Below are 26,169 nucleotides of genomic sequence, written 5' to 3'. Positions count from 1 at the left end.
TCCCCACACTGCACTCCCCAGCCCTTTCCCATCAAGTTGAGGCTGCGCAAAACTCATGACAGGAATGACTCCAATCCCAGTCACTCCTGGAGCTTCATTCCCAGCTCAGCGTCACAGCAGGGACAGCCAGGAACTAAAGCTGAAATACCTACATTGGCTTAACTACACCTGTATGGATTCCTTATGTTTTCATGTGCTGTTTAAGACACATTTCTGCTGGGCACAACCAAATGTTTGTGGCCCTTTCACAGAATGGCTGAGGTTGGAAGAGGCCTCAGGAGCTCACCTTATACAGCCCCTGCTCAAGGGGCTGCCCAGGACCCATATCCAGATGCTTTTGAGTTATCTCCAAGGATGAAAACCCCACAAGCTCTCTGGGAACCTGTGCCAGTGCTCGGTCAAAACTGAATTTCATGTTTTCCAGCTTGTGGTCTGTCCCCATGTATGAGGAAGTCTATAAAAGATAACCAGGAAAAACAAGTACAGTGCGGTTTTACCCAGTGCAATGGGCACAGATAGTACTACAAACGCCTAGGGATATGAAAAACAGAAAAGACAATGTGTTTTGGTTTCATTTTGTGTTGGTTTTTCGCAAACAAAAAACTGGTGATGCCCCTCTCTCGTACTCATTCTGTGATTTTTTTTTTTTTTTTTTTTTTAATTTTTTTTTTTTGGGCTGGATTTTTCCCTCTCCACGTCCAAAAAATACTCAACCGCGAGCAAGGCCGGCGTTGTCCATCTTTTCCCACCGCCGCTGGATGCCAACGCCAGGGCCGGATCCAGCCTTGGTGACACGAAGGTCACGGTACCTCCAGCCCGGCCTTTTCCTCCTCCCCGCTGTCGCCAATCCCGGCTGCGTGTCCTGGCCGTGCTCCGCTCGTCCGTAGAGGAAACCCACGCCCGGGGCGATCCCAGAAAAATCCCCCAGGGAAGCTTTCGGCCCTTTGGTTCCGTCCTTTCCTGCATGAGACAACCCCGGCTGTGCGGCTCCGCCGGGCGATGGCCGAGCAGTGAAGATGTCCATGGCCAGGCTCAACAGCGTCAATGGCTTCTTGGAGGACGCCAGGATGGAGCCGGGGGACATGGGCAGGATCCTGCGCTGCCTGGAGATGGGCACCGTCCTCACCTTGTTCTACCAGAAGAAGTCGCAGAGGCCGGAGAGAAGAACCTTCCAGGTGAAGCTGGAGACGCGCCAGATCATCTGGAGCAGGACACCCGAGAAGGTGGAGGGGGACAGTGAGTGGGGTGTCCTGCTTTAGTGGGGGGACTGATTGTGGGGTGCCTGGATGTGTTGGGGTGTCCTGCTTTAGTGGGGGGACTGATTGTGGGGTGCCTGGATGTGTTGGGGTGTCCTGCTTTAGTGGGGGGACTGATTGTGGGGTGCCTGGATGTGTTGGGGTGTCCTGCTTTAGTGGGGGGACTGATTGTGGGGTGCCTGGATGTGTTGGGGTGTCCTGCTTTAGTGGGGGGACTGATTGTGGGGTGCCTGGGTGTGTTGGGGTGTCCTGCTTTAGTGGGGGGACTGATTGTGGGGTGCCTGGATGTGTTGGGGTGTCCTGCTTTAGTGGGGGGACTGATTGTGGGGTGCTTGGATGTGTTGGGGTGTTCTAACATAGGCGGTAACTGGTTGTGGGGTACCTGGATGTGCTGGGGTGCCTGGGTTTTGTGGGGTGTCCTGCTGTAGTGGGGTGACTAGTTGTGGGGTGCCTGGGTGTCTTGGGGTGTCCTGCAGTGGTGGGGTGCCTGTCTCTGGGGTTCCTGGTTGTGTTGGGATGTCCTACCATGGGGAGATCTGGTTGTGGGGTTTGTGGCCATGGCAGGATGTTCTACTGTGGTGGGGTGCCCGACTGTGGGGCTCCTGGCTGTGGTGGGATGTCCTTCCATGGTGGGGTAGCTGGTTGTGGGGTAGCTGTTTGTGGGGTTCCTGGCTGTGGTGGGATGTCCTTCCATGGAGGGGTAGCTGGCTGTGGGGTTCCTGGATGTGTTGGGATGTCCTGCCATGGTGGGGTGACTGTTTGTGGAATTCCAGCCCACAGAGTGGGATGTCCTACCACGGTGGGATGTTCCCTGCTATGCAATGTCCTACAGTGTCAGGGCCTGGCCACAGGGTGATTCCCATAAAAGCAGGAGCTGCTGGGCTGAGCAACCCTCACCTCCTCCATCTCACCTCGGAAGTTGCTCTGTGGGATCAAGCTGCTCCCGTTTCATCCACAGGGATTTATATCCTCCCTGGGAAGGAGGGAAAGGAATGGTCACCGCTGTGCCTGCTCACGGTGCTTTTAACTCCAAAACCCCACTGGAGCATCCATAAAAATCACCTTTCCATGTGGATTCACTGGTGGTTGGGAGGTTGTTGGGGCATTCTCCCAACACTGGGGATTCTTGGGGCTCCATGTCTTGGTGCTCATTACCTCAAAGCTTTAATTGAGCTAAAAAAATCCAGTGGATGAAACCTGGGACTGGGGTGACATGGAGCTACACCATCACCTCATCCCACATCCCTGTGCAGGGCAGGAACTCAGTTTTGGGATATCGCCTCACCTGGATGATGGCAAAGCCCATCCCAGAGGTTTGGGAGGTGCCTTTTTCCTGGAGGGCCTCCTCCAAAATCACCAATGACTCCCTCAAAAATCCCCAGGAAGGTTCAGCTCCTGCTTGGAGGGCTGGTGCTGAGGCTGAATTCCAGCTTTGAGCCGGGAAGGAGGGTGGTACTCGGAGCAGAGCGCAGCCATGAGCAGGATCTGTGCCTGGATACAGGAGCAGATTTGTGGGAGCAGGAGGTGATGGGATGAAGGGCACCCAGCTTTGGAGAGGTGTTTTAGGTCCTCATGGAGAAGAGCTCGTTATCCAGTCATGGAAATAACACATTTCCAGCTCCTTGTTTTTTCCGGAAGCGCCGTGCGCTGCCGGGTCAGGATCTCAGGTTGCTCACGATGCTGTGCCTCAGTTTCCCCTCTGGAGCCTTAGGATCTGTCTTTTCCCATACAACAGCTCAATCTTCCCCGTGGGAATGAGCAGGCATCCTCCAAGGCCATCCAGAAGGGTGAAAAAAGGAGGAAAATCCTTCTGGAAATGGTGCAATCCTGCTACCCTATCCCACCATTCGCTTTTCCCAGTTAGGAGCGGGAGAAATCCCCATCCTGGTGCTGGGCTGGAGCATCCTCACCCCCTGCTCCATCTCTCTGTGCTCACATCTTCCAACTTTCCGTGATCTTATGGAAGTGCCAGGATCTCCCAGACCTCACGCCTGCCTGGACCATTTGAAATCCCTCCCTTCAAGCCGGCATCCCGCTTGGAGAGGGATTAGTGGGAAGTGCTGATGTCTCTGTTAGGGACTGTCAGGGCCAGGACATGGATCCTGGCCTTTCCCTGGACCTCCAGGATAATTACACGGTTCGTTAAGCGTCCTCTGGACACGTGTCCATGTGTCCATGTGTCCATGCCTGGGATTGCCTGGAGCATGGCCGCCAAAATTAACCTCATCCTGGAGAACTTCCACCTTGTCGCCCTCAGCAGACCCCAGTTCCCAGAGCAAGGAATCTGCTGGAAAACAGCCCAAAAAAGAAATCTTTACAAGAAATTAAAAGGAAATAGGGGTGAAGGCAGTGTGGAAAATCCAAGAGGATTTTGGACAGATGGTTTGATGACACCTCCAGCCTTGTTAATGACAAATAATTAGAAACAGGACTTTTAGGGGAGAAGAAAATCCAGTTGGGATTTATCGCTGTTGGACCAGGAGGAAATATTTTATTCCAGCTTTTAAATCACACGACAGGGATCCCGGTGGGATACAGTCTCCCAATTCCCCCTGTCCAGGAGAGTCTGAGCTGCCACATCCTGCAAGAAGGGATGACTGAGGTGTCTAGGTCATTTTGCAGGAATTCCCAGCACAACCATTTCCTCCCTTCCCTTTACTTCCCTCCTAATGCCTGAAAAAACTCCCAGGCTCTCAGCATCCCTAAAATCCCACTGGGCAGAACCTGCTCCTCCATCATCTTCCCACCATTCCAAATCTTTTTTGCACCACGCTCCTTGCTTTGCATTAGAAAAGAAAAGGGATTTTCGCAGCTGGAACCGACTTCCAGAGTGTTTTAATCGCCCGGGACAATGGAGACAATGCGGGGAGGAGTTTGGAGACAGAGTCCTGACAGGATCGAGGCAAATCCGCTGCAGATGTGGTTTCCAGGAAGCTGCTGCTCGGGTGTATTGTGCAGCCCCGCGCCGCTCCCTCTTCCCCTGGTTTTTCATGGGAATGAGCTGTTTGCCCTGGGAAGAAGGATTTGGGGGTGTTGGTGGACGAAAAACTGGTGCTGACAACCCAGTAATTCCCCCATGTCCTGGGCTGATCCCATAATGTGGGCAGCAGGAAAGGGGGAATTCTGCTCCTCTGCCCCGCTCGGGTGAGACCCCACCTGGAATTCTGCCTCCAGTTCTGGGGTCTCCAACAGCAGAAGGACGTGGAGCTGCTGGAGCGAGTCCAGAGGAGGCCATGGAGATGCTCCAAGGGCTGGAGCTCCTCTGCTCTGGAGGCAGGCTGGGAGAGCTGGGGGTGTTCACCTGGAGAAGAGAAGGATCCAGGGAGAGCTCAGAGCCTCTTCCAGAGCCTAAAGGGGCTCCAGGAGAGCTGGAGAGGGACTTGGGCCAAGGGCTGGAGGGACAGGACACAGGGAATGGGTGATCGAGGGCAGGGTTAGATTTAGATACTTGGAATAAGTTCTTTATAATGAGGGTGATGTACACTTCCCTGGAATTGTCCAGGGCCAAGTTAGACAGGGCTTGGAGCAACCTGGGCTGGTGTGCAAGGCCAGGTTGGATGGGGCTTGGAGCAACCTGGGATAGTGGGACGTGTCCCTGCCCATGGTGGAGGCTGGAATGAGATGATCTTTAAGGTCCCTTCCAACACAAACCATCCTGGGATTAGGAACAGAACCCAGAGTTCAGGTGCAAGGCCGGATTCTGGAGGAATTAAATCCAAGGAATAGCAGCATTACAACTTGTTAGCAAAGCCCTGGTAGCCAATGGCTTCTCACCCCTCCCTGGCACCTTGTGGATGGGGAAGTTTGGGGTTGAGAGGCTGTTTTTTAACCTATAAACCCCTTTTTATCCCCCAAATCTGCCTGTTTTTATGGAAGAGGGTTTGCTTCAAGCCATGGGAGCCATGCGGAGACAACAGAGTTTCATTCCTCTAGATCTTGCCCCAAAACAAAGCTCGTGCTGGGGTGCAGAGCTCCTGTATGTCACTTGTGCTAAAATCCCACCCTGATCCATGAAATTTGGCTTGCGGTCATCCAGCAAAAGAAGGCTGGATAAAGCCTCCACTGTTTCCTGGAGCTTTTCCGCCAAGAAAAACTATTCTTCCCCTCTTTTCTTGCTTAATCAGCCCGATTCCTCCCCCATCCCTTATTCCTCTCTGCATTCAGCTTTTCTTTCCCCTTTGGATTCCCCTTTGGATTCGACTGAGGGTTTCCACCGAGGCACGTCTGCAGCCTTCCCTACCACCACATCGGAAACGCAGTCAGGCTGGAAATTCTCCGGGAAATGACCCATTTCCTCGGCAGGACAATACCCCTGGCGAGGTGGTCCGGCTGCCCTGGGTCACACAAAGCCCTTTCCGGTGTTGGTGGCTCATTCCCAGAGGACAAACCTGCCCAGGGGGTGATGGTTGTGGGATCAAGAACAATTTTGTGCATTGTTCCGAATATTATGTTATTATTCTTGCTCCCAGTGGGATGTGCCCACTGAGAAAATTGCCCGGAAACCCAGCCCTGCCGCCACCATTGGAGCTTTATTTAGCAGGATAATGAAGGAGCAGAGCAGCAGGAAAGCAACACCCTGCGGTCCCGGCTGCCAGGGCTCCAAATTGCCACTTTTGGGAAGAGTTCTCCAATGAAAACACAAGCTCAGCCTATCCCAGCACAGGGTTTGGCATGGGGAAGACGAGGTGACTGGAGATTTGCTGGTTGGGATGGGGTAGGATGAGCCTGGAGGACGCGTGGCAGCCACAAAACTGGGAAAGGAGTGGGCAGCCCTGTCAGGATGCCATGTCCTGGGGACACCAGTTCCTGGAGACGCAGGGATGAGGCACCATCAGGCACATGGAGGCAGGGCTGCAGGGACACCCTGTCCTTGGGACACAGATCCCTGGATGACGCTTCTCCGTGGCACCCATGGTGGTGTCACTCAGCTGCAGCAGCACTGCAGGGAACACCCCGTCCTGGGGACATCCTGGGATGTGGATCCCTGGAGGACACGTGGCCATGGCATCCTGGTCTTGTCACACAGCTGTAGCAGCACTGCAGGGACCTCATCCTGGGGACATCCTGGGACACGGATCTCTGGAGGACACATGGCCATGGCATCCGTGGTGGTGTCACTCAGCTGCAGCAGCAGTGCAGGGACACCCCATCCTGGGGACATCCTGGGACACGGATCCCTGGAGGACACATGGCCTTGGCACCTCGGTGCCATCCCACTCCGATGGGCAGTGCCACAGGGACACCCCATCCTGGGAACACGGTTCCCCAAAGGACGTGCCATACCTATGGTGCCATCACACATCACTGGAGGACACTGGGGACATGTCTCCCTCAAAGACAAGTGGCCACAGCACCCACAGTTCCATCACACGCTCCTGGGGGTGTCCCATCCTGGGGACAAGGTTCTCCAGAGGACACATGGTCTTTTGGAATTCCCACTTCCCTGAGCCCCTCATCTGGGACTGTGGTGGCAGGGGACAGTTCCATGTTCCTCTCTCCCCATAGTCGACATTCGGGAGATCAAGGAGATCCGCCTGGGAAAGAATTCCCGGGATTTCGAGCGCTACCCCGAGGATGCTCGCAAGCTGGACTTCACCATGTGCTTCATCATCCTCTACGGGATGGACTTCAGGCTGCGGACGCTCAGCGTGGCTGGTGAGTTGGGTCCTTCCCCATTCCCTGTGTCCATATTTGGGGTCCCACGCCCCTCCCAGCATCCCATCATTCCCATCCCAACCTCACCACCCTGCTCTTCCTCCTCCAGCTTTCTGCGAGGAGGACATCAACCTGTGGATAACGGGGCTCAACTGGCTGGTGGCTGACACCCAGAGAGCCCAGACCCCGCTGCAGATTGAGAGGTGAGGAAGGACCACCAGATCCCATTTCCTGGTCCCTGTTTTGGGGAGAAAACCCACCCTGGGCTTGGTCCTCTTTGGGATTGAGCACTTTCTGTCCATCCCTTCCTTCCCAGGTGGCTACGGAAGCAGTTTGATGGGATGGACCGAGCACGGGAAGGCAGGTGAGCACCAGCACGGTGGGTTCAGCTGGACAGGACCATATTCCCCCAGCTGCATCCCAAATCTGGAGGTTGAGCCAGACTGGGGGTGAGGTTTGTGGGACAAGGAACCAGGGGGTTTGGGATGCTTGAAGGCACCGAAAATCAGAGATTTGGGTGCAGGTCATGACCTTGTCACTGTGAGGACCACAGGGACCCTGATGCCACATTTCCACCAGTGCCAGAGGGGCCAGGCCATTAATGCAGCCCATAATTATCTTCCCAAGACAGGAAAACCCCAAAACCAAGGGAATTTGGACTTAAATTATTATGGGGATGGGAATGGGCATCATCTCCAAGTGGGATGATGGCTTAGAGTTCCTGATTGGTTCTTGGATTTTTCTTCTCCTTGTCTCTCTGCTCACACTCGTCCAGCCACCACATAATTCATCTCAGAAACATGGAATCACGGAACGGTTTGGGTTGGAAAGGACACTAAAAATCATCCCGTTCTTTGGACTTAAATTATTATGGGGATGGGAATGGGCATCATCTCCAAGTGGGATGATGGCTTAGAGTTCCTGATTGGTTCTTGGATTTTTCTTCTCCTTGTCTCTCTGCTCACACTCGTCCAGCCACCACATAATTCATCTCAGAAACATGGAATCACGGAACGGTTTGGGTTGGAAAGGACACTAAAAATCATCCAGTTCCACCTTCCACTAGACCAGGTTGCTCCAAGCCCCATCCAACCTGGCCTTGGACGCTTCCCGGGACGGGGCATCCACAATTTCCCTGGCTCCTGAGCCACTGCAGGGATCCACAGGACAGGAGGGTGGGATCCCCATGCCAAGCACCAAGATTTGGGGTGGCACCCTTGGTGTTGGGAGCTGGGAGCCATCCAGCAGTCTGGCAGTGCCCTGACTCTGGTTTTCCCTCTGGCAGCATCACGGTGAAGGACCTGAAGGCGATGTTGCCCCAGGTTAACTACCGAGTTCCCAACATGAGATTCCTGAGGGATAAACTCGTGGTAAGGACCCTCCGGACATCCCAGCTATGAGGGAGATGCTCTTCAACCCACCCCAGATGGGCTGGAGCCATCCTGGTGTCCCTGGCTCCGATTGGGTGGCACCACTCTCATCCAGCCCCATCTCCCACAGGAAGTGGAAGCCAGGAATGAGATGACTTTTTCCCACTTCATCCAGTTCTACAAAAACCTGATGTTTGATGCCCAGAAGTCGGTAAGATCCGTAGATTGGCCTCCCAAATGTCCCCATCCTGGTGTGATGTGTTCCCCTCCAGCTAAGCCTGGACCCCTCCTCTGCTTTCCAGGTCATCGAGCAGCTGGAGCTCTCCTTCCCCCTGCGGTGAGTTCCCAGCTCCCATCCCAATCAATATTCCAAGAGTTGGATCCATGGAGAAGGAAATACTGCCAGACTGTGGGGCAGAGCAGGGAGAAGGGATAGGAGAGGGAGCAGGGATGGAAGAAAGGATGGGAACGTGGGTGCAGAAGGCATGGGAGCAACGATGGGAGCTGGGATGGAAGCAAAGATAGGAGCAGGGATGGGAGAAGAGGTGAGCAGACACTGGAGTGGGAATGGGAGAGAGGATGGAAGCAGGGATGGGAGATGTGATGGCTGCCAGGGATGTAGGGACTTGTCACCCTGCCCTCCTCCCAGTATCCTTGGACAACGCTGCACATTCCAGCTGGTGCTGGCCTCTCCCAGTCACAAGGGGGAGGGACTGGCAAGAGTGGGGGTCATGGGGAGGCTGAGCTGCAGGTGGGCACTGGAGGCCTTGACTTGATCTATCCCAGTTCCTTCTCCTGGTCCTCACTGGTGGATGCTCCTTGTCCCAGGAACGTGGACCGCCCCGAGCTGTGCCAAGTGTCCCTCTACGACTTCCAGAAGTTCCTGCTGCACGACCAGAAGGTGGGGTTTCCCCGAGAACTCTGCAGCTTAGGGAGCCCCCATGGGATGCTCCAGCCCAGTTCCACCCCCGCTAACAACAGCCATGTTTGTATCCCAGGAATCCTGGGCCAGTGACGTGGGCTTGGTGCGGGACTACATGTGCTCCTACCTCAAGGAGAGCTCCAACGAGGCGTCGGATCCCTCCTTCCAGCTGGATGAGGTGGGTGGCCCCAGGCAGTGTCCCCACAGGGATCTCCCCAGCCCCATCAGACTCTGACCTCTCTGCTTCTCCCCCCCCAGTTCCTCACATACCTCTTCTCCAAGGAAAACATGGTGATGGATGCTAAGTACGAGCGCGTTGTGCCCGAGGAGATGAACCACCCCTTGTCCCAGTACTGGATCTCCTCATCCCACAACACGTAAGGAGTTTTCCTCACATGGGCTTTTCTCAGGGACAATCATGAGCATCCCTTCATCTTTGTCTCTCCTCTGCAGGTACCTGACAGGAGATCAGTTCTCCAGTGAGTCCTCCCTGGAAGCGTATGCCCGGTGCCTGAGGATGGGCTGCCGCTGCATCGAGCGTGAGTCCCACCAGCCCTTCACAGGGATGCTGGAATCCCTCATGTCCCATCAAACAGACCATTCCCTGCCCCCATCCCGTGGTACCAGGGCAGAAGATCTTTCACTGTCCTTTGGGGTCTCAAAAAAATGGTTCCCACCACGTAGTTGGTGGCAAACATGAATTAACCAAGGTGTTTTCCTTCTCAGTGGATTGCTGGGATGGCCCGGATGATCTCCCCATCATCTACCATGGCCACACGCTCACCTCCAAGATCAAATTCCTGGATGTGCTGCACACCATCAAGGAGCACGCCTTTGTCACCTCCGAGTAAGCCCCAGATCCCCCAGTGATTCCCAAGTTCTGGCAATCTTTTCCTCACCTTTATCTGAGGTCACCATTCCCACCTGCTTGCTCCAGGTTCCCTGTCATCCTCTCCATCGAGGACCACTGCAGCATCGTCCAGCAGAGGAACATGGCCTCCCACTTCAAGAAGGTTTTTGGGGACATGCTCCTCACCAAGCCAGTGGACATCAACGCCGATGAGTTGCCCTCGCCCACCCAGCTCAAGAAGAAAATCCTAATCAAGGTGAGGAGCAGGCAAAACCCCTCTTTGCAGGAGGGACACAGATTGTGTTGGGTTCTACATCAAAAGATGGCCAAGGAGAACAAGGGGTGGTGGGAAGGGACCTGTGGGAGGTTGATCCTAAGGTTTGGGAGCTCGATGTGATGGGCACACCATGGCCACCACTGAGCTCCGCTCCCTGGGTGTCCCCCAGCACAAGAAACTGGTCGAAGGGAACCTGTACGAGGAGGTCTCCACCGCCAGTTACTCAGAGAACGACATCAGCAACTCCATCAAGAATGGAATTCTCTACCTTGAAGACCCCATCGACCACGTAAGGGTCAATGTCAGACATTGGGGATTGGCATGGGCTCTCCTGGACCACTGCCATGCTGTGGGGGATGGGAGGAATTAAAAACCCCATCTCAAAGCTCCATCCCTCCATGTCATCCTCCTTCTCACCCCAGTGATGCTCTTCCTCCTTCCCAGACCTGGAGCCCTCATTATTTTGTGCTGACAAGCAACAAGATTTACTACTCGGAGGAGACATCCCGCTACCAGTTCAACGAGGATGAAGAGGAGGTGGAGCAAAAGGAGGTGCGTGATGGACAGGACACGTCCACAGGGCAGGGTGACAACTCTGTGGGGAGGGTGACAGGGTGGCAACACCCACTTGGGAATGAACTTGCAGGAGTTCAACAACAACGAGCTGCACTTCACGGAGAAGTGGTTCCATGGGAAGCTCGGGGGTGGCCGTGACGGGCGACAGATCGCGGAGAAGCTGCTGCACGAGTACTGCACCGAGACGGGCGGCAAGGACGGCACCTTCCTGGTGCGCGAGAGCGAGACCTTCGTGGGAGACTACACCCTGTCCTTCTGGTAGGAGCTCCAGCAGAGAGGCAGGATCCCACCCTGCCTGGGTGACAGTCCAGTCAGTGCCTGGTTTGGTGGCTGGAATGGCTTTTTTGGGAGAAATGTCACCTTTTTGTGCAGCATGTAGACCCCAAAGTGCGAGACGGTGGGGATGTGAACTCGGATTGACTTTGCTTTCTCCCACCCCCATGGCAGGAGGTCCAGCCGCGTGCAGCACTGCCGGATCCACTCGCGGCAGGAGGCTGGGGCCACCAAGTTCTACCTGACGGACAACCTGGTCTTCGACAGCCTCTACAGCCTCATCTGCCACTACAGGGAGGTGCCGCTGCGCTGCAACGAGTTCGAGATGCGCCTCACCGACCCCGTCCCCCAACCAAACGCCCATGAGAGCAAAGAGTGAGGATCCTTCCAATCCCCATCCCCTCAATCCCATGGGCCCATCAGCCTCCTCCAGACCCAGCAGGGTGTGGAGATGCTGATGCCAGCTCCCCATCTCCATGTTCTCCCTGCCCAGGTGGTACCACGCCAGCTTGACGCGTCTCCAGGCCGAGCACATGCTGATGCGGGTCCCGCGGGATGGAGCATTCCTGGTGCGGAAGCGCAGTGAACCCAACTCCTATGCCATCTCCTTCCGGTGAGTGTGGCCACCACGAGGCCATTTGGACTTGGCCAAGCTGAGGACTGTCTGTTGTGACCCCAAGCAAGGTGGCAGAGCTTTGCTGTGGGCGACACGGTGGGTCACGTGATGGTGTTGCGAAGGGGAAACCCTCTCCGTGGTGATGTCCTTGGGGTGGTCACCTTGGTGGCATCCCCACGCATCACCTCTTGCCCATCCCCATCACCGAACCAGGATCCGGCCACCCCTCACCCATCCCATTCCCGTCTCTCCTGGCCCCAGGGCAGAGGGGAAGATCAAGCACTGCCGCATCCAGCAGGAAGGGCGGCTCTTCATGCTGGGCAGCTCGGCCGAGTTCGAGAGCCTTGTGGACCTCATCAGCTACTACGAGAAGCACCCGCTCTACCGCAAGATGAAGCTGCGCTACCCCATCAATGAGGAGACCCTGGAGAAGATGGGCACCACTGTGAGTTCTCCCAGCAGTGGGGATGGTAGAGGTTCTGTGCCACGGGCAACCAAGCTCTGTCCTCAGCTCCACCATCTTCCAGAATTTTGGTTGGAGCCCAACCAGAACTGGCCAAGCTCATTCCACAGTCATTACTCAGCATTTAAACTCCACCATAATTCCCTTTTCCAACATGTTGCAAGGGGATATTAGGTCCTGCTCAACCTCCTCTCATCTCCTCATAACCCCTGCCCACATCCACGTGACCCCCTCAGGAATTTCTCCTTGCAGGAGCTGGACTATGGAGCCCTGTATGAGGTGCGGACCCCCCATTTCTACGTAGAGGCCAACAAGATGCCAATGGCCAGGGTAAGGGGCTGAGCTGGTGTCCTGGGAGGTGGTGGCTGGTGGGACATGACATGGGGTTCCTGGGTGGTCCTTCCCCAGATCCACCACACCTCCCACCACCGCTGACCCGAGAAGTGATGTTGTGCTGTGTTTTTCTGGCCCTCAAGTGATGCTGGAGCTGGACCCAGCCCACATCACAGTCATCTGGGGACAGTCTAAGCTCCAGTGACAGCATTGTCACAGTGGTGGTGGGACAGGACTGGAGAGACCCCAGCCTGGAGCAGGGACCTGGAAGAAGTTTGCCCCAACAGCAAGAAAATCCCTTTGCACTGGGGAATCCCAAAAAAACAGGTCTAGGGTCAGTTCTCAGGTGGTGCAGTCTCCATCCTCAGAGGTTTTTGAGACTGGATTGGTCTTGGAGTTTACCCAGTCTCCACCCTTGGAGGTTTTTGGGATTAGGTGCATCTTGAAGCTGACCCAATCACCAGCCTTGAAGGTTTTTGAGACTGGATTGGTCTTGGAGTTGACCCTGGAAGAGGCTGGACTGGAGCCCTAAGTTTCCTTTCCTGTGATTCTACAATCCCATGGTCCAGCTTTGCTGGTGCCTTAATGGTCCCTTTGCAGCAGGACAACACCACACACAGGAAAACTTAACCCAGAGGGTTTTTTCCAGGGAATGTGGTAATATCAGGGGATTAACCCTTCAGTGCACCAAGAGAAACCACTGGGAGGTCCCAGAAAATGAACCTGATCTGCTCTGAACGTGGTGATCCTGCAGGACCACAGGCGCCTCCAGCCCTCCTGTCCGCTCTAACCCATCCCACTGGCATGAGCAATTTGGAAGCTGAAGAGGGACTTTTTGTCAGGAGCTGTAGTGACAGGATGAGGAGTAATGGATACGAATTGAAAGAGGGGACATTTAGGTTAGATACTGGGAAGGAATTTTTTGTGAGGGTGGTGAGACACCGGGATAGAGAAGTTGTGGATGCCCTGTCCCTGGAAGTGTCCAAGGCCAGGTTGGATGGGGCTTGGAGCAACCTGGGATAGTGGAAGGTGTCTCTGCCCATGGTGGGATGGGTTGTGCTGAGATGACCTTTAAGGTCCATTCCAACCCCTTAACACCCTATGATTCTACAATTTGGGGTGTCAGACCCTCAGGATCCCATACCTTGGGGGCTGAGGAGGGAGCTGGATGCTGGGTGGTGACACATGTGTCCCTCTTCCCGGTGTCCCCAGTGCACGGTGAAGGCTCTGTATGACTACAAGGCACAACGGGAGGATGAGCTGTCGTTCTGCAAACAGGCCATCATCCACAACGTGGACAAGCAGGACGGCGGCTGGTGAGGGCGGTCACTTGGGTGTCACCATGGGTGGGAGGTGGAGGGGACACCCCGGGTATTCCCACAGCGGGATTTAACTCAGCCTCCTTCTCTGTCCCCCCGCCCCTTCTCCACCCACCCCCCGGCACCGCATGCAGCAGGGACACCGCTGTCCCCCCCTCCCCAAAATCCATCCGCTCGCCTTGATCCTCTCACCCCTTTGCAGGTGGCGGGGGGACTACGGGGGCAAGAAGCAGCTCTGGTTCCCGGCCAACTACGTGGAGGAGATCGTCGGCACCCAGGGGCAGGAGCAGGATGAGGCAGTGAGTGCCACCTCCCCGGGACCCTGGGAGCAAGGACACTGGAAGCTCCCAGGAGTCTTGAGCAAGTCCAGATCCTTATCCTGAGGCTGTGGGATGCTCATGGTCCTGCTCCAGCTTGGATCCTTATTCAGCGGCTGGGGGATGCTCATGGTCCTGCTCCAGCCCAGACCCTTATCCAGAGGCTGGGGGATATTCCTGGCCCTACTCCAACTTGTATCTATTTCTGAAAGTTGGGAAATGCTCCTGGTCCTGTTCCAGCCCATATCTTTATCCAGAGGCTGTGGGATGCTCCCAGCCCCACTCCAGCTTGGTCCCTTTTCTGGAAGCTGCAGGATATTCCAAGTCTTGTACAAGCTCAGATCCTTACCCAGAGTCTGAGGAATGTTCCTGGTCCTGCTCCAGCCCAGACCCTTATCCTGAGGCTGGGAGATGCTCATGCTCCTGCTCCAGTCCAGATTCTTATTCAGGGGCTGAGGGATGTTCTTGGCCCCACTTCCACTTGGACAATTTACTGGAAGCTGGAGGATGCTCCCAGTCCTGCTCCAGCCCTGATCTCTGTCTGGAGGCTGGGTGATAATCTTGGCTACACTCCAGCTTGGATCCTTTCCTGGAAACTGGAGGATGCTCCCAGCCCTGCTCCAGCCCAGACCCTTATCCAGAATCTGAGCGATGCTCCCGGTCCCACAGAGTCGGGGGATGCTCCTGGTCCCGCTCCAACCCAGACCTATATCCAGAATCTGGGGGATGCTCCTGATCCCGTGCCAAGACAGACCCTTATCCAGAGGCTGTGGGATGCTCCTGGCCCCACTCCAGCTTAGACCCTTTTTTGGAAGCTGGAGGATGCTCCCAGCCTCGTGCCAGCTTGGACACTCATCCAGAGGCTGAGGGATGCTCCCAGCCCTGTACCAGCCCAGATCCTTATCCAGATGCTGGGGTATGCTCCTGGTCCTGCTCCAACCCAGCTCTTTGGGTGATGCTCCTGGGCGTTTTTTCCCTTCTTTTGCTCGGATTTGTCCGACTCAGAGGGCTCAAGGGTGGCTTCCTGTAACCCACAGGCCTCCCACATTTTCCCTCTTCCTTCCTCTCTTGCAGTCATCAGAAAACAGCCCCCTGGGGAACTTCCTGAAGGGCTTCATTGATGTCCCATCCTGCCACATCGGTGAGTATCCCTGCTTAAGGATTTGGGGGGAATTTGGAGGAATTGGGATGTCCAGATGATCCAGGGGACATTTCCCCTTGATTCCATGGGCGTGTTTCAGCAGGGAAACCTGAAGCCACACATTAAAAAAATGGGATCCTCAGAGGAGGAGGATCCTGATGGATGGTGGGGTGCCAGGAGGGGCTGGTGGGGGCCTGGGAGTGGGACCGCTGAGGTTTCGTTTGCTCCACAGAGCCATCCATTGGGAATGTCTTCGAGTAAAGCCCCCCTCTGATGTCCTTATAGTTATCTCCAAAGACGGGAGGAGCTCCAAACCATTTGTCTTCACCATCCATTCCCAGCAGATGTCCCACGCAGCCCAGTCACTGGACGTGGCCGCGGACACGCAGGAGGAACTCAGCGAGTGGGTGGCCAAGATCCGGGAGGCCACGCAGAACGCCGACGCCAGGGTGAGGGGACGCAGAGGATGGGGCTGGATGGTCCCTTTCTCATGGAGATTGTTCCTACTATCTCCAGAGGAAGAGTCTGTGGGGAGACTTGCAGCTCCTGTTTTCCCTCATGCAGATGCAAGAAGGGAAGATCATGGAACGGAGGAAGAAGATCGCACTGGAGCTCTCGGAGCTCGTCGTGTATTGCCGGCCGGTGCCGTTCGATGAGGACAGTAAGTCCTGGAGAATGGGATGAGTGTGGGAAGAGAGAGATGGGAGGAACCATCCAGATGTCATTCCTTCCCTGATGGCCACTCGGTGCTTGCAGAGATTGGCACGGACAAGGCGTGTTACCGGGACATGTCCTCCTTCCCGGAGACCAAGGCGGAGAAATACGCCAACCGCAGCAAGGGCAAGAAGTTCCTGCAGTACAACCGCCGCCAGCTCAGCCGCATCTATCCCAAAGGACAGCGCCTGGACTCCTCCAACTATGACCCGCTGCCCATGTGGATCTGCGGGAGCCAACTTGTGGCCCTCAACTTCCAGACGCCCGGTAAGTCCTGCTCCTGGGGTTGTTGTTGGGCTCATCCCTGAAGGTTGTCTCAAAATTCCCATCCCCAATGCTTCTGCCCTGGGTCATCTTGTTGGAGGTGGTTTGGGTGATCTCTCCAACGTTTTTCTCCATCCTCATGGGGACACGAGTGGATTAGATGCCCTTCAGTCTTTTCCTCATCCTGATGGGAACACAGGAGGTGGTTCAAGTGATCTCTCCAATCTTTGTCCTCACCCTGATAGGGATAGAGGAGATGGTTTGGATGATCTCTCCAAGCTTTGTCCTCATCCTGATGGAGGTGGTTTGGATGTTCTCCAACCTTTGTCTCATCCTGATGGGGACACAGGGGGTCGTTTGAAAGATCTCTCCAACCTTTGTCCTTATCCTGATGGGAACATGGGTGGTTTGGATGCTCTCCAGTCTTTGCCCTCATCCTGGTAGGGACATCTCCATGCAGCCCTTGGATGAGTCATGCAAAACTCAGCTGCATCGCTGCTCCAACCAGGGTTGGGGACTCTTAGTTGGGTTTGCAGGGCAGGACCTTCTACCCAATGATCTCAGGGAGGTCCCTGAACCCCACTCTCAGATCTTCTTTGTCCCCACGGCCACAGACAAACCGATGCAGCTGAACCAGGCGCTCTTCATGCTTGGTGGCCGCAGCGGCTACGTCCTGCAGCCAGACATCATGAGGGACGAGACCTTCGACCCCTTTGACAAGAACAGCCTGAAGATTGTGGAGCCCATCACAGTCCAGCTGCAGGCAAGTGGGCAAGGATAGCAAAACCACCTTGAGGTGGTCACCATCAAGATGGGAACTCCTTCCTTATTTTTGGGTCAACCAGGGATGGTTTTTACATGTTCCGGCCACGTATTTGCTCCATGGAGCTTGTTACTCTTCGGAGTCCTTCCTCATCCAGTGTGGCTGGACCTCACCATCCTCTTCCGCCCCTTTCTCCCACAGATCCTTGGTGCCCGGCACCTGCCCAAGAACGGGAGGAGCATCGTGTGCCCCTTTGTGGAGGTGGAGGTTTGTGGCTCCGAGTATGACAACAGCAAGAACAAGACAGATGTTGTAGGTGAGGGACCACACAGGTGATGTCCCCACCCTTGGGGACAACCCTGATTGTGCCTTCTGGGGTCCTCTTGAGAGGACATGTGGGTGATGGGACCGGCTTTTGTGCTCTCTTCCACAGCTGACAATGGCTTCAACCCTGTCTGGCTCTTCAAGCAGTTTGTCTTCGACATCAACAACCCTGAGTTCGCCTTCCTCCGCTTTGTGGTGTACGAGGAAGACATGTTCAGTGACCCCAACTTCTTGGCACAAGCCACATTCCCCGTCAAGGGCCTCAAAACAGGTATGGTCCTTCCATCATCATCATCTCCATCATAGATCATGGAATCATAGAAGGGTTTGGGTTGAAAGGGGCTTTTAGAAATCATCTTGTCCAACCCCCCCTGCAACCATCATCATCTCCATCATAGATCATGGAATCATAGAAGGGTTTGGATTGGAAGGGACCTTTAAAGGTCATCTAGTCCAACCCCCCTGCAATCATTATCATCATCGTCATCATCATCATCTCCAGCATAGATCATGGAGTCATAGAAAGGTTTGGGTTGAAAGGGACCTTTAAAGATCTTCTAGTGCAACCCCCCTGCAATTGTCATCAGCATCATCACCCTGGGGTCCTGGCCATGGTGAGGGGCTCAGACCCTGCTGTGGTGCTGAGTTCATGTTGTGATGTTGTGTCCAGGCTACCGGTCGGTGCCGTTGAAGAACAGCTACACCGAGGACCTGGAGCTCGCCTCCCTCCTCATCCACATCGAGATCATCAACGCCAAGGCAGGTGGCCCAGGCGGCTTGGGAAACCTGGAACAAGGGGGACCAACTCTTTGGGGTATCCTGCCTGCCCCACCAGCCTCACACGCTTGTTTTGGAGCAGGAGGAAGATGAGGAGAACCTCTACTCATCCATCCAGCAGCTCCGGGACCGTGCCAGCGAGCTCTCCAGCCAGGTCTCCGGCTATGAGCGCACCAACGGCTGCGATTCCCGCTACCAGCAGCGCCTGGATGAGCTCCGGGCAGCCCAGGAGCGGCTCATGGAGCTCACTGAAGTCCGCAACCGCAAGTGAGTTGTCCCCTCCCTGTGGCTTTGGGAGGTCCCTCTTGGGAGGGTCCCTGAGGCCACCAACCTGCTCCCCACCAGGTTGATGGAGAAGAAGAAGAGGGACCGGCAGATGGTCACCAAACGCAGCTGAGCTGGAGGGACTCGAGCTGAGGAGCTCCCCCAGCCACCTCCTCTCCTGCCACAAAGGGAGGTGGGGTGGCCACATCCAGACCTCCCACCATGCCCAGGGCTGGGTGACAGCGGCGTGACAAATTCGGGGATGAAAGGGGACCTTGGGTAGCTGTGCCTGTGACAGGGGTGAGGTGGGAGGTGGGACACGGGCTTCAATCCCAGCTGCCTCCAGCTTCATCCCATGTTCTTTGGGGCTCGTGGCCACATCCTTGTCCTCACGGGGTGGCCACAGTGGCTCCTCCTCACCTGACGTTCTCAATGTCCCACCATCCCATGGCAGCCCCATGATTGATGGGGAAACTGAGGCACAGGGGCCCAGCCAGCCCAGGATGGGGCAGGACCGGCCACCTCCATCCTGGGCACAGGTGACAGGACTGGCTGGTGGTGAGGCACCAGGATGGGGACACAGGGGACACTTTTGGGGGGGTTAGGGGGGTATTTTGCTCCCCTGCTATAAATATCTGTATTTTCTTCTTTTATCCAGCGTGTACATACGGCGTGGGGGGAGGGGGTGTCTGTACCAGCCGCAGTATTAGGGCACAAGGGGAACCCCAAAATGTCCAGAGATGTCCCAGCATGGGACCAAAGGAGCAGGGGACCAAGTCTGGGGGTGTCCCACAGGGCAGGGTGGCCTGTGACAGGTTGCCCTGAGCAAACGCCAGGTCAATACCGGCATCCAGGTGGCCCCAGAGGGTGACCCAGAGTTGTCACCAGGCTCTGGGAATAGGGACAGATCCTGCCAGTAAAGCCAGTGGAGGTGGTGGCCGGCCTGGCAGTGGCTGGGGACATCTTGGGGTGTCCCCTGGGGTCGGGGTGTCCCGGCAGGGAGGACCTGTGTATTCTTTGTATGAAAATAAATCTATTTAGCCAATATTTATACCCCGCTGCTGTGACCTGCTGTCCCTTCCCAGCTCTGCTGCCACCTCAGTGTCCCCGGGGTGGGTGATGTCCCATGGGAGGTGGCTTGATCATCCTGGATCCAGTGTGTCACCCTTGTCCCAGCAGCAGTGGGGACACTTGGGGGTGTGTTGTGGCAGGCAAGGCCACCCAGGAAGGGGACACAGGACACAAGGCAGAGGGACACAGGGATGCAGGATCACAGGGCCATGGGGCCACATGGCACAATGACATGGGGACACGGGGACACACACGGGTCCATGAGGACACACATGGGGTCACGGGGACACACACAGGTCCATAGGGACATGGGTCCATGAGGACATGCACACATGGATCCATAGGGATTTGGGTCCATGGGAAAACACACAAATCCATATGGATGAGGGTCCATGGAGACACACACATGGGTCTTTGAGGACACAGGGACATGGGTCCATGGAAACACATGTGAATCCACTAGAATTTGGGTCTGTGAGGACACACACGGATCCATAGGGATTTGGGTCCACGGGGACACACGCACAGATCCATAGGGATTTGGGTCCATGGAAACACACGTGAATCCACGGGGATTTGGGTCCATGGGGACACACAGAGATCCATAGGGACATGGCACCATGAGGAGACACACAAATCCATAGGGACATGGGTTCATGGAAACTCAGGCGAATCCACAGAGATTTGGGTCCATGGGGACACACACACGGATCCATAGGGACATGGGTCCATGGGGACGCAAATTCACGGATCCATAGGGATTTGGGTCCATGGAAACTCAGGCGAATCCACAGAGATTTGGGTCCATGGGGACACACACACGGATCCATAGGGACATGGGTCCATGGGGACGCAAATTCACGGATCCATAGGGATTTGGGTCCATAGACGGTGAGGCGAGGGGTCGAACCCACCGCCCGCTCAGAGAGCTGGGAACGGGGATTTATTCCCAGAAATCGGGGGAAATGGGGAATATTCTGGTTTAAATACCCGCGTTACACTTGGGTTTGATGAGGACAAGGGTTTGTCCCTGTGTTTTCGCGAGGAAAATGGTTTATTTGGGGGTTTTGGTGAGGAAATTAGCTTGTTTATTTTCTTTTAAAAAGCTGTTTGTTCTTGCGGCTTCGTGAAAAAAATGGTTTATTATCGGGTTTTTTGATGAGAAAAAGGGTTTATTCCGGGGTTTGGATGAGGAAAAGAAATTACTTTTGTTTTTTTTGAAAATGAGGAACAGGATTTATTCGTAGTCTTTGATGAGGAAAATGGTTTGGTTTTGAGTTTTTTGTGAGAAAAAAATGTTTAATTGTGGCTTTTGAGGAAGTAAATGGTTTATTTGTGTGTTTTTGATGAGGAAAATTACTTATTCTTGGGGGGTTTTGATGAGGAAAACGGTTTATTCTTGGGGTTTGATGAATAAAATGGTTTGTTCTTGCTTTATGATGAGGAAAATGATTTATTATTGTGGGTTTTGTGATAAAAAGGTGTTTATTTTTTGCTTTTTATGAGGAAAATGGTTTATTTATGTTGTTTTGCTGAGGGAGGTGGTTTCTTCTGGAGCTTTTGTGCAGAAAACAGGCTTGATGAGGAAAACTTATTCTTGGGGTTTTTAATGAGAAAAACAGTTTATTCTTGGGGTTTTGATTAATTAAATAGTTTATTCTTGGGGATTTCATCAGGAAAATCAATTTATTTTGGGCTTTTAGTGAGGAAAAGAGTTTATTTTTTAAATTTTTTTTCTTTACTCACCCTTCATGTTGAAACAAAAATTTGGGATCCTAATTTTTCATGGAATCTTCGAAGGAGAGATGGAGAGGGGTAAAAAGTGGAATTTAATTTAATAAAAAGTAGATTTTAATTACTACTGGAATTTAACAATTAGAATTTAACTACTGGAATTGAACTGGAATTCTACCAGTTGAGTTTAACTATTGGAATTCTACCAGTTGAATTTAACTGCTGGAATTTAACTCCTGGAATTTTAACCACCAGAATTTTCACTGTCAGAACTTACCCAAGAAAATGAGCACCAAAATATATTCCTGCTTCCAAATATTTGCATTTCTTCTAATACAAATTATATAATAAATAATTAAATATTTGTTAGGAAAGCTGGAGATCTTTAGTACCTCACTAGGTGATTTGCATATGTTTTGAATATTCATGTGCTGTAGCAAGACGGAGGAGCTGCAGTGACAGAGTGGGAATCCCTTTCCCAAGGAATTTTTAAAGGCAGGATTGATCCTTTGCCTCACTCCTGTGAGGAAGGAAAGAAAACGTGGAATTTAATGAGGCTGGACGGTGTTAGAACAGGTTGGACGAGCTGGAGCAGCCTTTCCATCCCTGGAATTATTCCAGGTGTGGTTGGATGGAGCTTGGAGCAACCTGGGATAGGGGAAGGTGCCCATGGAATGAGATGATCGTTAAGGTCCATCCCAACCCAAACCATTCCGTGGGGGTTTTTTTTGTACAGCCTCATCGTGGGAGGGTTTAGTGGAGAAGGCAGAGCTGGACGTTTCCCATGGAAGCACAGTGAGGGAACAGGGATGAGCAGGAATGTGGGAAACTGGGTTAGATGGAATTTTGAATCACCAAGAGGGTGATGAAACACCTGGAAAAAGGGAGCAGGGAGGCTTCAGGAGACGCTCAAACTCACCTGGGCGAGGCTTTGAGCCTGAGGTTGAGCCTAAAACCTCTTCCAACCCCAGATTATTCGGGAATTCTGCGCTAACACTCACAAATCCCCATTGCTGTGACTCTCCCAACCCAGGGAAGCCGCCATGTCCAACCTCCTGCCTCCAGCAGCAGACGGGAACTGCTTCTACATCCTGATGGAGGACTGTGCCTATGGAAGCAAATACTTCCAAGCTGGCAACTTGTGCTTCTGCAGCGAGAGGAGCTACCTGCGGAATTTTTCCGAGGATGGGCCTCCGGCTTGCTTCCTGAAGGTCATCATGCTGGACGACAGCTCCACGGTCACCATCAACCTGGAAGTCCTGCAGCCCGTGCGCCAGGAAGCCGCCGGGTTCCTCCTGGCCATCGGGAGCCACAGCGAGAGCTTGAATTTTTTCCTGGAGAGGCTGAGCCTGGAAGGAGCTCTCCGAGCCGTGCCGGGTCAAAACGTGATGGTGGAGGTGGAGCGGGAATTTTTCCCGGGAGTTGTGCGCTACATCGGGAGCGTCTACAAGCCCAGCTTGGCTGTGCTGACTCCGGTGTTTTTCGGGGTGGAATTGCAGGTAAGGGGCCTGTGGCAGCGAATTCCTTATTTTTTCCATGGAATTTTCTGTGTGTAACATCCCTTCCCGGCGTGTTTTCAGGGAGAGGGGGAAAACAGAGGGAGAAGCGACGGATCCTACCACGGCACCGAGTACTTCAAGTGCAAGAGGAACTGTGGGGTCTTCCTGCCCTTCAGCAAAGTCCAGTTTATTCCCACATCAGGCAACGATTATGGGAAGCAGAAGCCGGGAAAGCAGGACACAGAGGAGGTGGTCCCCGTGAAAGTGGGAGACGCCGTCAGCTTCTACGTGGATGAGATTCTCACCAAAGGAATTGCCATGGCAGTTTACAGGGAAGGGAGCCAGTGGTTTGTGAAGGTTTGTCCGGTAAGAGCAGCTTTTCCATGGGTTTTTTTGGGATTTTTTCTAAAAAAGAACAAGAAAAACAACACATTATGGTGGGACGTGAAAGAGAAGTAGAGGGGATGTCCAAAAGGGATGTGAGGTTACATGCAAACTTCCCAGGCATGTTTAAAAAATTCCGTCATATTCCAGTGTTTACCTGATGGATTTTTTTCCCTAGCTGATGGAGTTTTCCCTCCTTTCAGGAAGAAGAAGGAACGACCGACATTTTCAGGGAAATCCCCATGGATTCTGTTGTGAAGGAGAGCTTGCAAAGTAGGTGATCTTTGGATGTGTCTCTCCTGATCACATTCTGGGGAATCAGAGGGGATTTATTCCCTCTCTGGAGGGTACTGAGGAGCTGAAATTCCAGTAAAACTTCCAGCTGGTCTTAAATGATTGGGATTTACGGAAAAATCTCAAGTTCCACACAGAACTCTTTGCGTGAGGCAGCTGAAGCTGGATCCCATTTGTGAGGAGAATCCAGTTGTAGCAGAGAAATCCCTCAGGGAAGAGGCACCACTGGTTAAAGGGCCTTTATTTCAGCTGTAAAAGATGGAGCAGGAGCTTCATCCTGGTGGGAAAGGCTCAGGTGCCAGCAGCAATGGTGGGAATTGTTGGACAAGACAAGGAATCAGTAGAACAATTAGGAAATAAACCCCCTGCTGCCATTCCAGTAGTCTGGGAAGGGCTGGATTAGCTCCAGGGCCAGCGAGAGGTTGGAATGTGAAGCTTTGAGCAGGGAAACAAGGAGCAGGATCCTTCCCTCTCATACTGTCAGACCAGCTTGGAACATTGGGAATTGCACCTTGTGTCCCTGCTGCTCAGCTTCCTGCTGGTGTGTGTAGTCTGGAATTTCCAAAACAGACCTGGAATTAGATCCAGAGGATTGAATTCCCACCTCTCCTGATGGTTTGTGTTGCCCAACAGGTTTTTTCCCAACGTTCGACTCTGATGTGGGCTTTGGAAAACCAAGCCAAATGAAACGAGAGATCAGCGAGAGCAGCGAGGAGAGAGAAAGTGGGAATTCACCCCTGGAAGTGAACTCCATGGTCCAGATCACCTTGGACAAAGGGAATCAAGTTTCGGGAATCATCCGCTGGTTGGGCTACCTGCCCCAAATCAAGGACAAAATGGCTGGAGTTGAACTGGTGAGGCTGGAAAGCTGGAAAAGGACTTGGGAGTGCTGGTGCCAGTGGCTGAACACGGGGGATGGAATTTTGGGATCCCCATGTGCAGGATAAGGGAGGGAATGGAGTTGGGAAGGGTCTGGAGCAGCAGGAGTGGCTGAGGGAGCTGGGAGGGCTCAGCCTGGAGAAAAGGAGGCTCAGGAACCTTCTCTCCACAACTTCCTGGCAGGAGGGTGAGGCCAGGTGGGAACAAGGGACAGGGCATGAGGAAACAGCCTCAAATTGCTCCAGGGGAGATTTGGGTTGGATATTGGGAAAATTCCTTTATGGATGGGGTTGTCCAGCCCTAGCACAGCTGCCCAGGGCAGGGGTGGGGTCCCCATCCCTGTGGATGTGGCACTTGGGGACACGATCTGGTGGTGGCCTTGGCAGCATTGCATTGTTAGACTCGATCTCAGATCTCTTTTCCAACCATAATTCCATGAATCCCGCTCTCAGGCTCTTCCCTGGTGCTGTTTTCCCAGGATGAAGACAAGGGGGTCACAGCTGGAGAGTGGCTGGGCAAGTCCTACTTCCACTGCGCCCCAAAGCGCGGCCTCTTCGTGAGGCTGAATTCCTGCCAGCCTGACATGCGCTTCCAGAGCTTTCCCAACTCTGACTTATCCCTCGGGGATTACAGTGAGTCCTCTGGGAAGCAGGAAAACGGGGCTGTGATGGCAGAAGGACATGGAGAAACCCCGTGGGCACTGTTTCTTCCCTTTCTTCAAGCATTGTTTTTTGGTGTTTACAGCACACCACATCCTTGGCTGGGTTAACAGTTGGACTCGATGGTCCTAGAGGTCTTTTCCAACCTAAATGATTCCATAAGGAACATCCCACACATCTGAAAGACTGTGATTTATGAAAAGCAAGATTGAGAAGCCACCTTAAATTTGAGAGTTACAGACTCATCTCAGACTTTTGGGGTGTCAAGGAAGGGCAGAGTTGACCCTGATGAGAAGGTGAAGGAAATTCCTTTTCTTGCAGGAGGACAAGAAGTTCTTCCACAGGCTCCAGAGAGTTCTCCTCCCCTCAGGAATGAGGCAGCAGTCCGTGTCCTCCGAGGGCGGATGAAGGGCATCCAAGGCCATTGTAATTCCTGCTACATGGATGCAGCTCTCTTCAGGTAAGGACCTGCTTGGGTGGTGGAGTCTCATTAAATGAGTGACTTTTTAATTGGGCAGAGCCCCAAACTGCAGCACTTCCCTGGATTTCCAAGCTGGCTGGAAGTTTACCTGGTGTAGAGCAGGATGTAACTGTGGAGGTGAAACCTCCAGGCAGCTTTTGGATCTCCTTCCCAAATCCAGCAAGCTTTCCAGCCCTGAAGACTCCTGTGTCTGTCATTCAGGGTGCTGAGAGCTCGTAGTTTTCTGGACTTGGATCGTGCTGACTCTGTCCCTGGAAGTTCTGGCTGGAATCATTCCAGGCAACCCACCCAGGAGGTCCCAACTTCCCTGCTTGGAGAGGAAAAGACTCAGTGGTGCCTTTCCCTGAGCAGTTTTGGCTGCAAAGTAGGAATTTCCTTCTCCCCACGCTGTTCCATTGCTTTCTCCCAGTGTTCATTTCTCCAGATGTGCCTCACTGTTCAGATGTGCTTCCCTCACTTCCCTGTAATTCCATGCATGGATTGTTGGGCATCAAAGCCATTGACTGTCACCAGCCACCACATTTTGGTTCCACCTGTTGCTTCCAAGCCCTCAAACTCAAACCCATCCCACTCTTCCCACAGCCTCTTCTCCTGCACATCCGTGCTGGACTCCATGCTCTTCATGCCCTTCCCACAGTGTGACAGGAATGTCCAGGGAATTCTGCGGGATGAGATTGTCAATCCCCTCCGAAGG

At 53.8% G+C, this 26,169-nt stretch overlaps 2 protein-coding genes across 4 annotated transcripts in view; both read left to right on the top strand.

Moving 5' to 3' along the window:
• The first annotated feature begins 619 nt into the window (after nt 1-619).
• Nucleotides 620-19,527, top strand: LOC103623879 (1-phosphatidylinositol 4,5-bisphosphate phosphodiesterase gamma-1-like). Of its 3 annotated transcripts, none has more exons than XM_017746678.1 (32): nt 622-1,236; nt 6,762-6,911; nt 7,021-7,114; nt 7,228-7,275; nt 8,197-8,281; nt 8,412-8,492; nt 8,584-8,618; nt 9,110-9,182; nt 9,280-9,381; nt 9,462-9,580; nt 9,657-9,742; nt 9,930-10,050; nt 10,141-10,309; nt 10,500-10,619; nt 10,775-10,882; nt 10,977-11,164; nt 11,363-11,554; nt 11,673-11,792; nt 12,057-12,240; nt 12,511-12,588; nt 13,804-13,907; nt 14,113-14,209; nt 15,302-15,368; nt 15,654-15,817; nt 15,933-16,029; nt 16,125-16,349; nt 16,961-17,109; nt 17,311-17,425; nt 17,543-17,704; nt 18,104-18,192; nt 18,293-18,477; nt 18,556-19,527. In XM_017746678.1, exons 1-32 carry the CDS (start codon nt 1,017-1,019, stop codon nt 18,605-18,607), a joined length of 3,879 nt encoding a protein of 1,292 aa, XP_017602167.1. In that variant the 5' UTR covers nt 622-1,016; the 3' UTR covers nt 18,608-19,527. The 3 variants fall into 3 exon arrangements, 2 of the variants coding, with proteins under 2 accessions (XP_017602167.1, XP_017602166.1); XM_017746677.1 differs by having other exon boundaries at nt 11,354-11,554; XR_001865997.1 differs by lacking the exons at nt 17,543-17,704; nt 18,104-18,192; nt 18,293-18,477; nt 18,556-19,527 and adding an exon at nt 15,601-15,625 and having other exon boundaries at nt 620-1,236; nt 11,354-11,554; nt 15,713-15,817.
• A 1,801-nt stretch (nt 19,528-21,328) lies between these two features.
• LOC103623878 (ubiquitin carboxyl-terminal hydrolase CYLD-like) overlaps nt 21,329-26,169 on the top strand; it is an 11,668-nt gene continuing 6,827 nt past the window's right edge. The window contains 7 exon segments of the mRNA XM_017746685.1: nt 21,329-22,778; nt 22,860-23,144; nt 23,366-23,435; nt 24,090-24,310; nt 24,814-24,967; nt 25,316-25,454; nt 26,058-26,169. Of these exon segments, the coding sequence (XP_017602174.1) occupies nt 22,323-22,778; nt 22,860-23,144; nt 23,366-23,435; nt 24,090-24,310; nt 24,814-24,967; nt 25,316-25,454; nt 26,058-26,169 (1,437 nt within the window). The 5' untranslated portion in view covers nt 21,329-22,322.

The sequence above is a fragment of the Corvus brachyrhynchos genome, unplaced genomic scaffold (assembly GCF_000691975.1).
Source record: "Corvus brachyrhynchos isolate BGI_N302 unplaced genomic scaffold, ASM69197v1 scaffold89, whole genome shotgun sequence".
In the NCBI taxonomy this organism is placed as follows: Eukaryota; Metazoa; Chordata; class Aves; order Passeriformes; family Corvidae; genus Corvus; species Corvus brachyrhynchos.
Note: the sequence above shows the minus strand (reverse complement) of the source record. Positions and strands in the feature narration are given on the sequence as shown.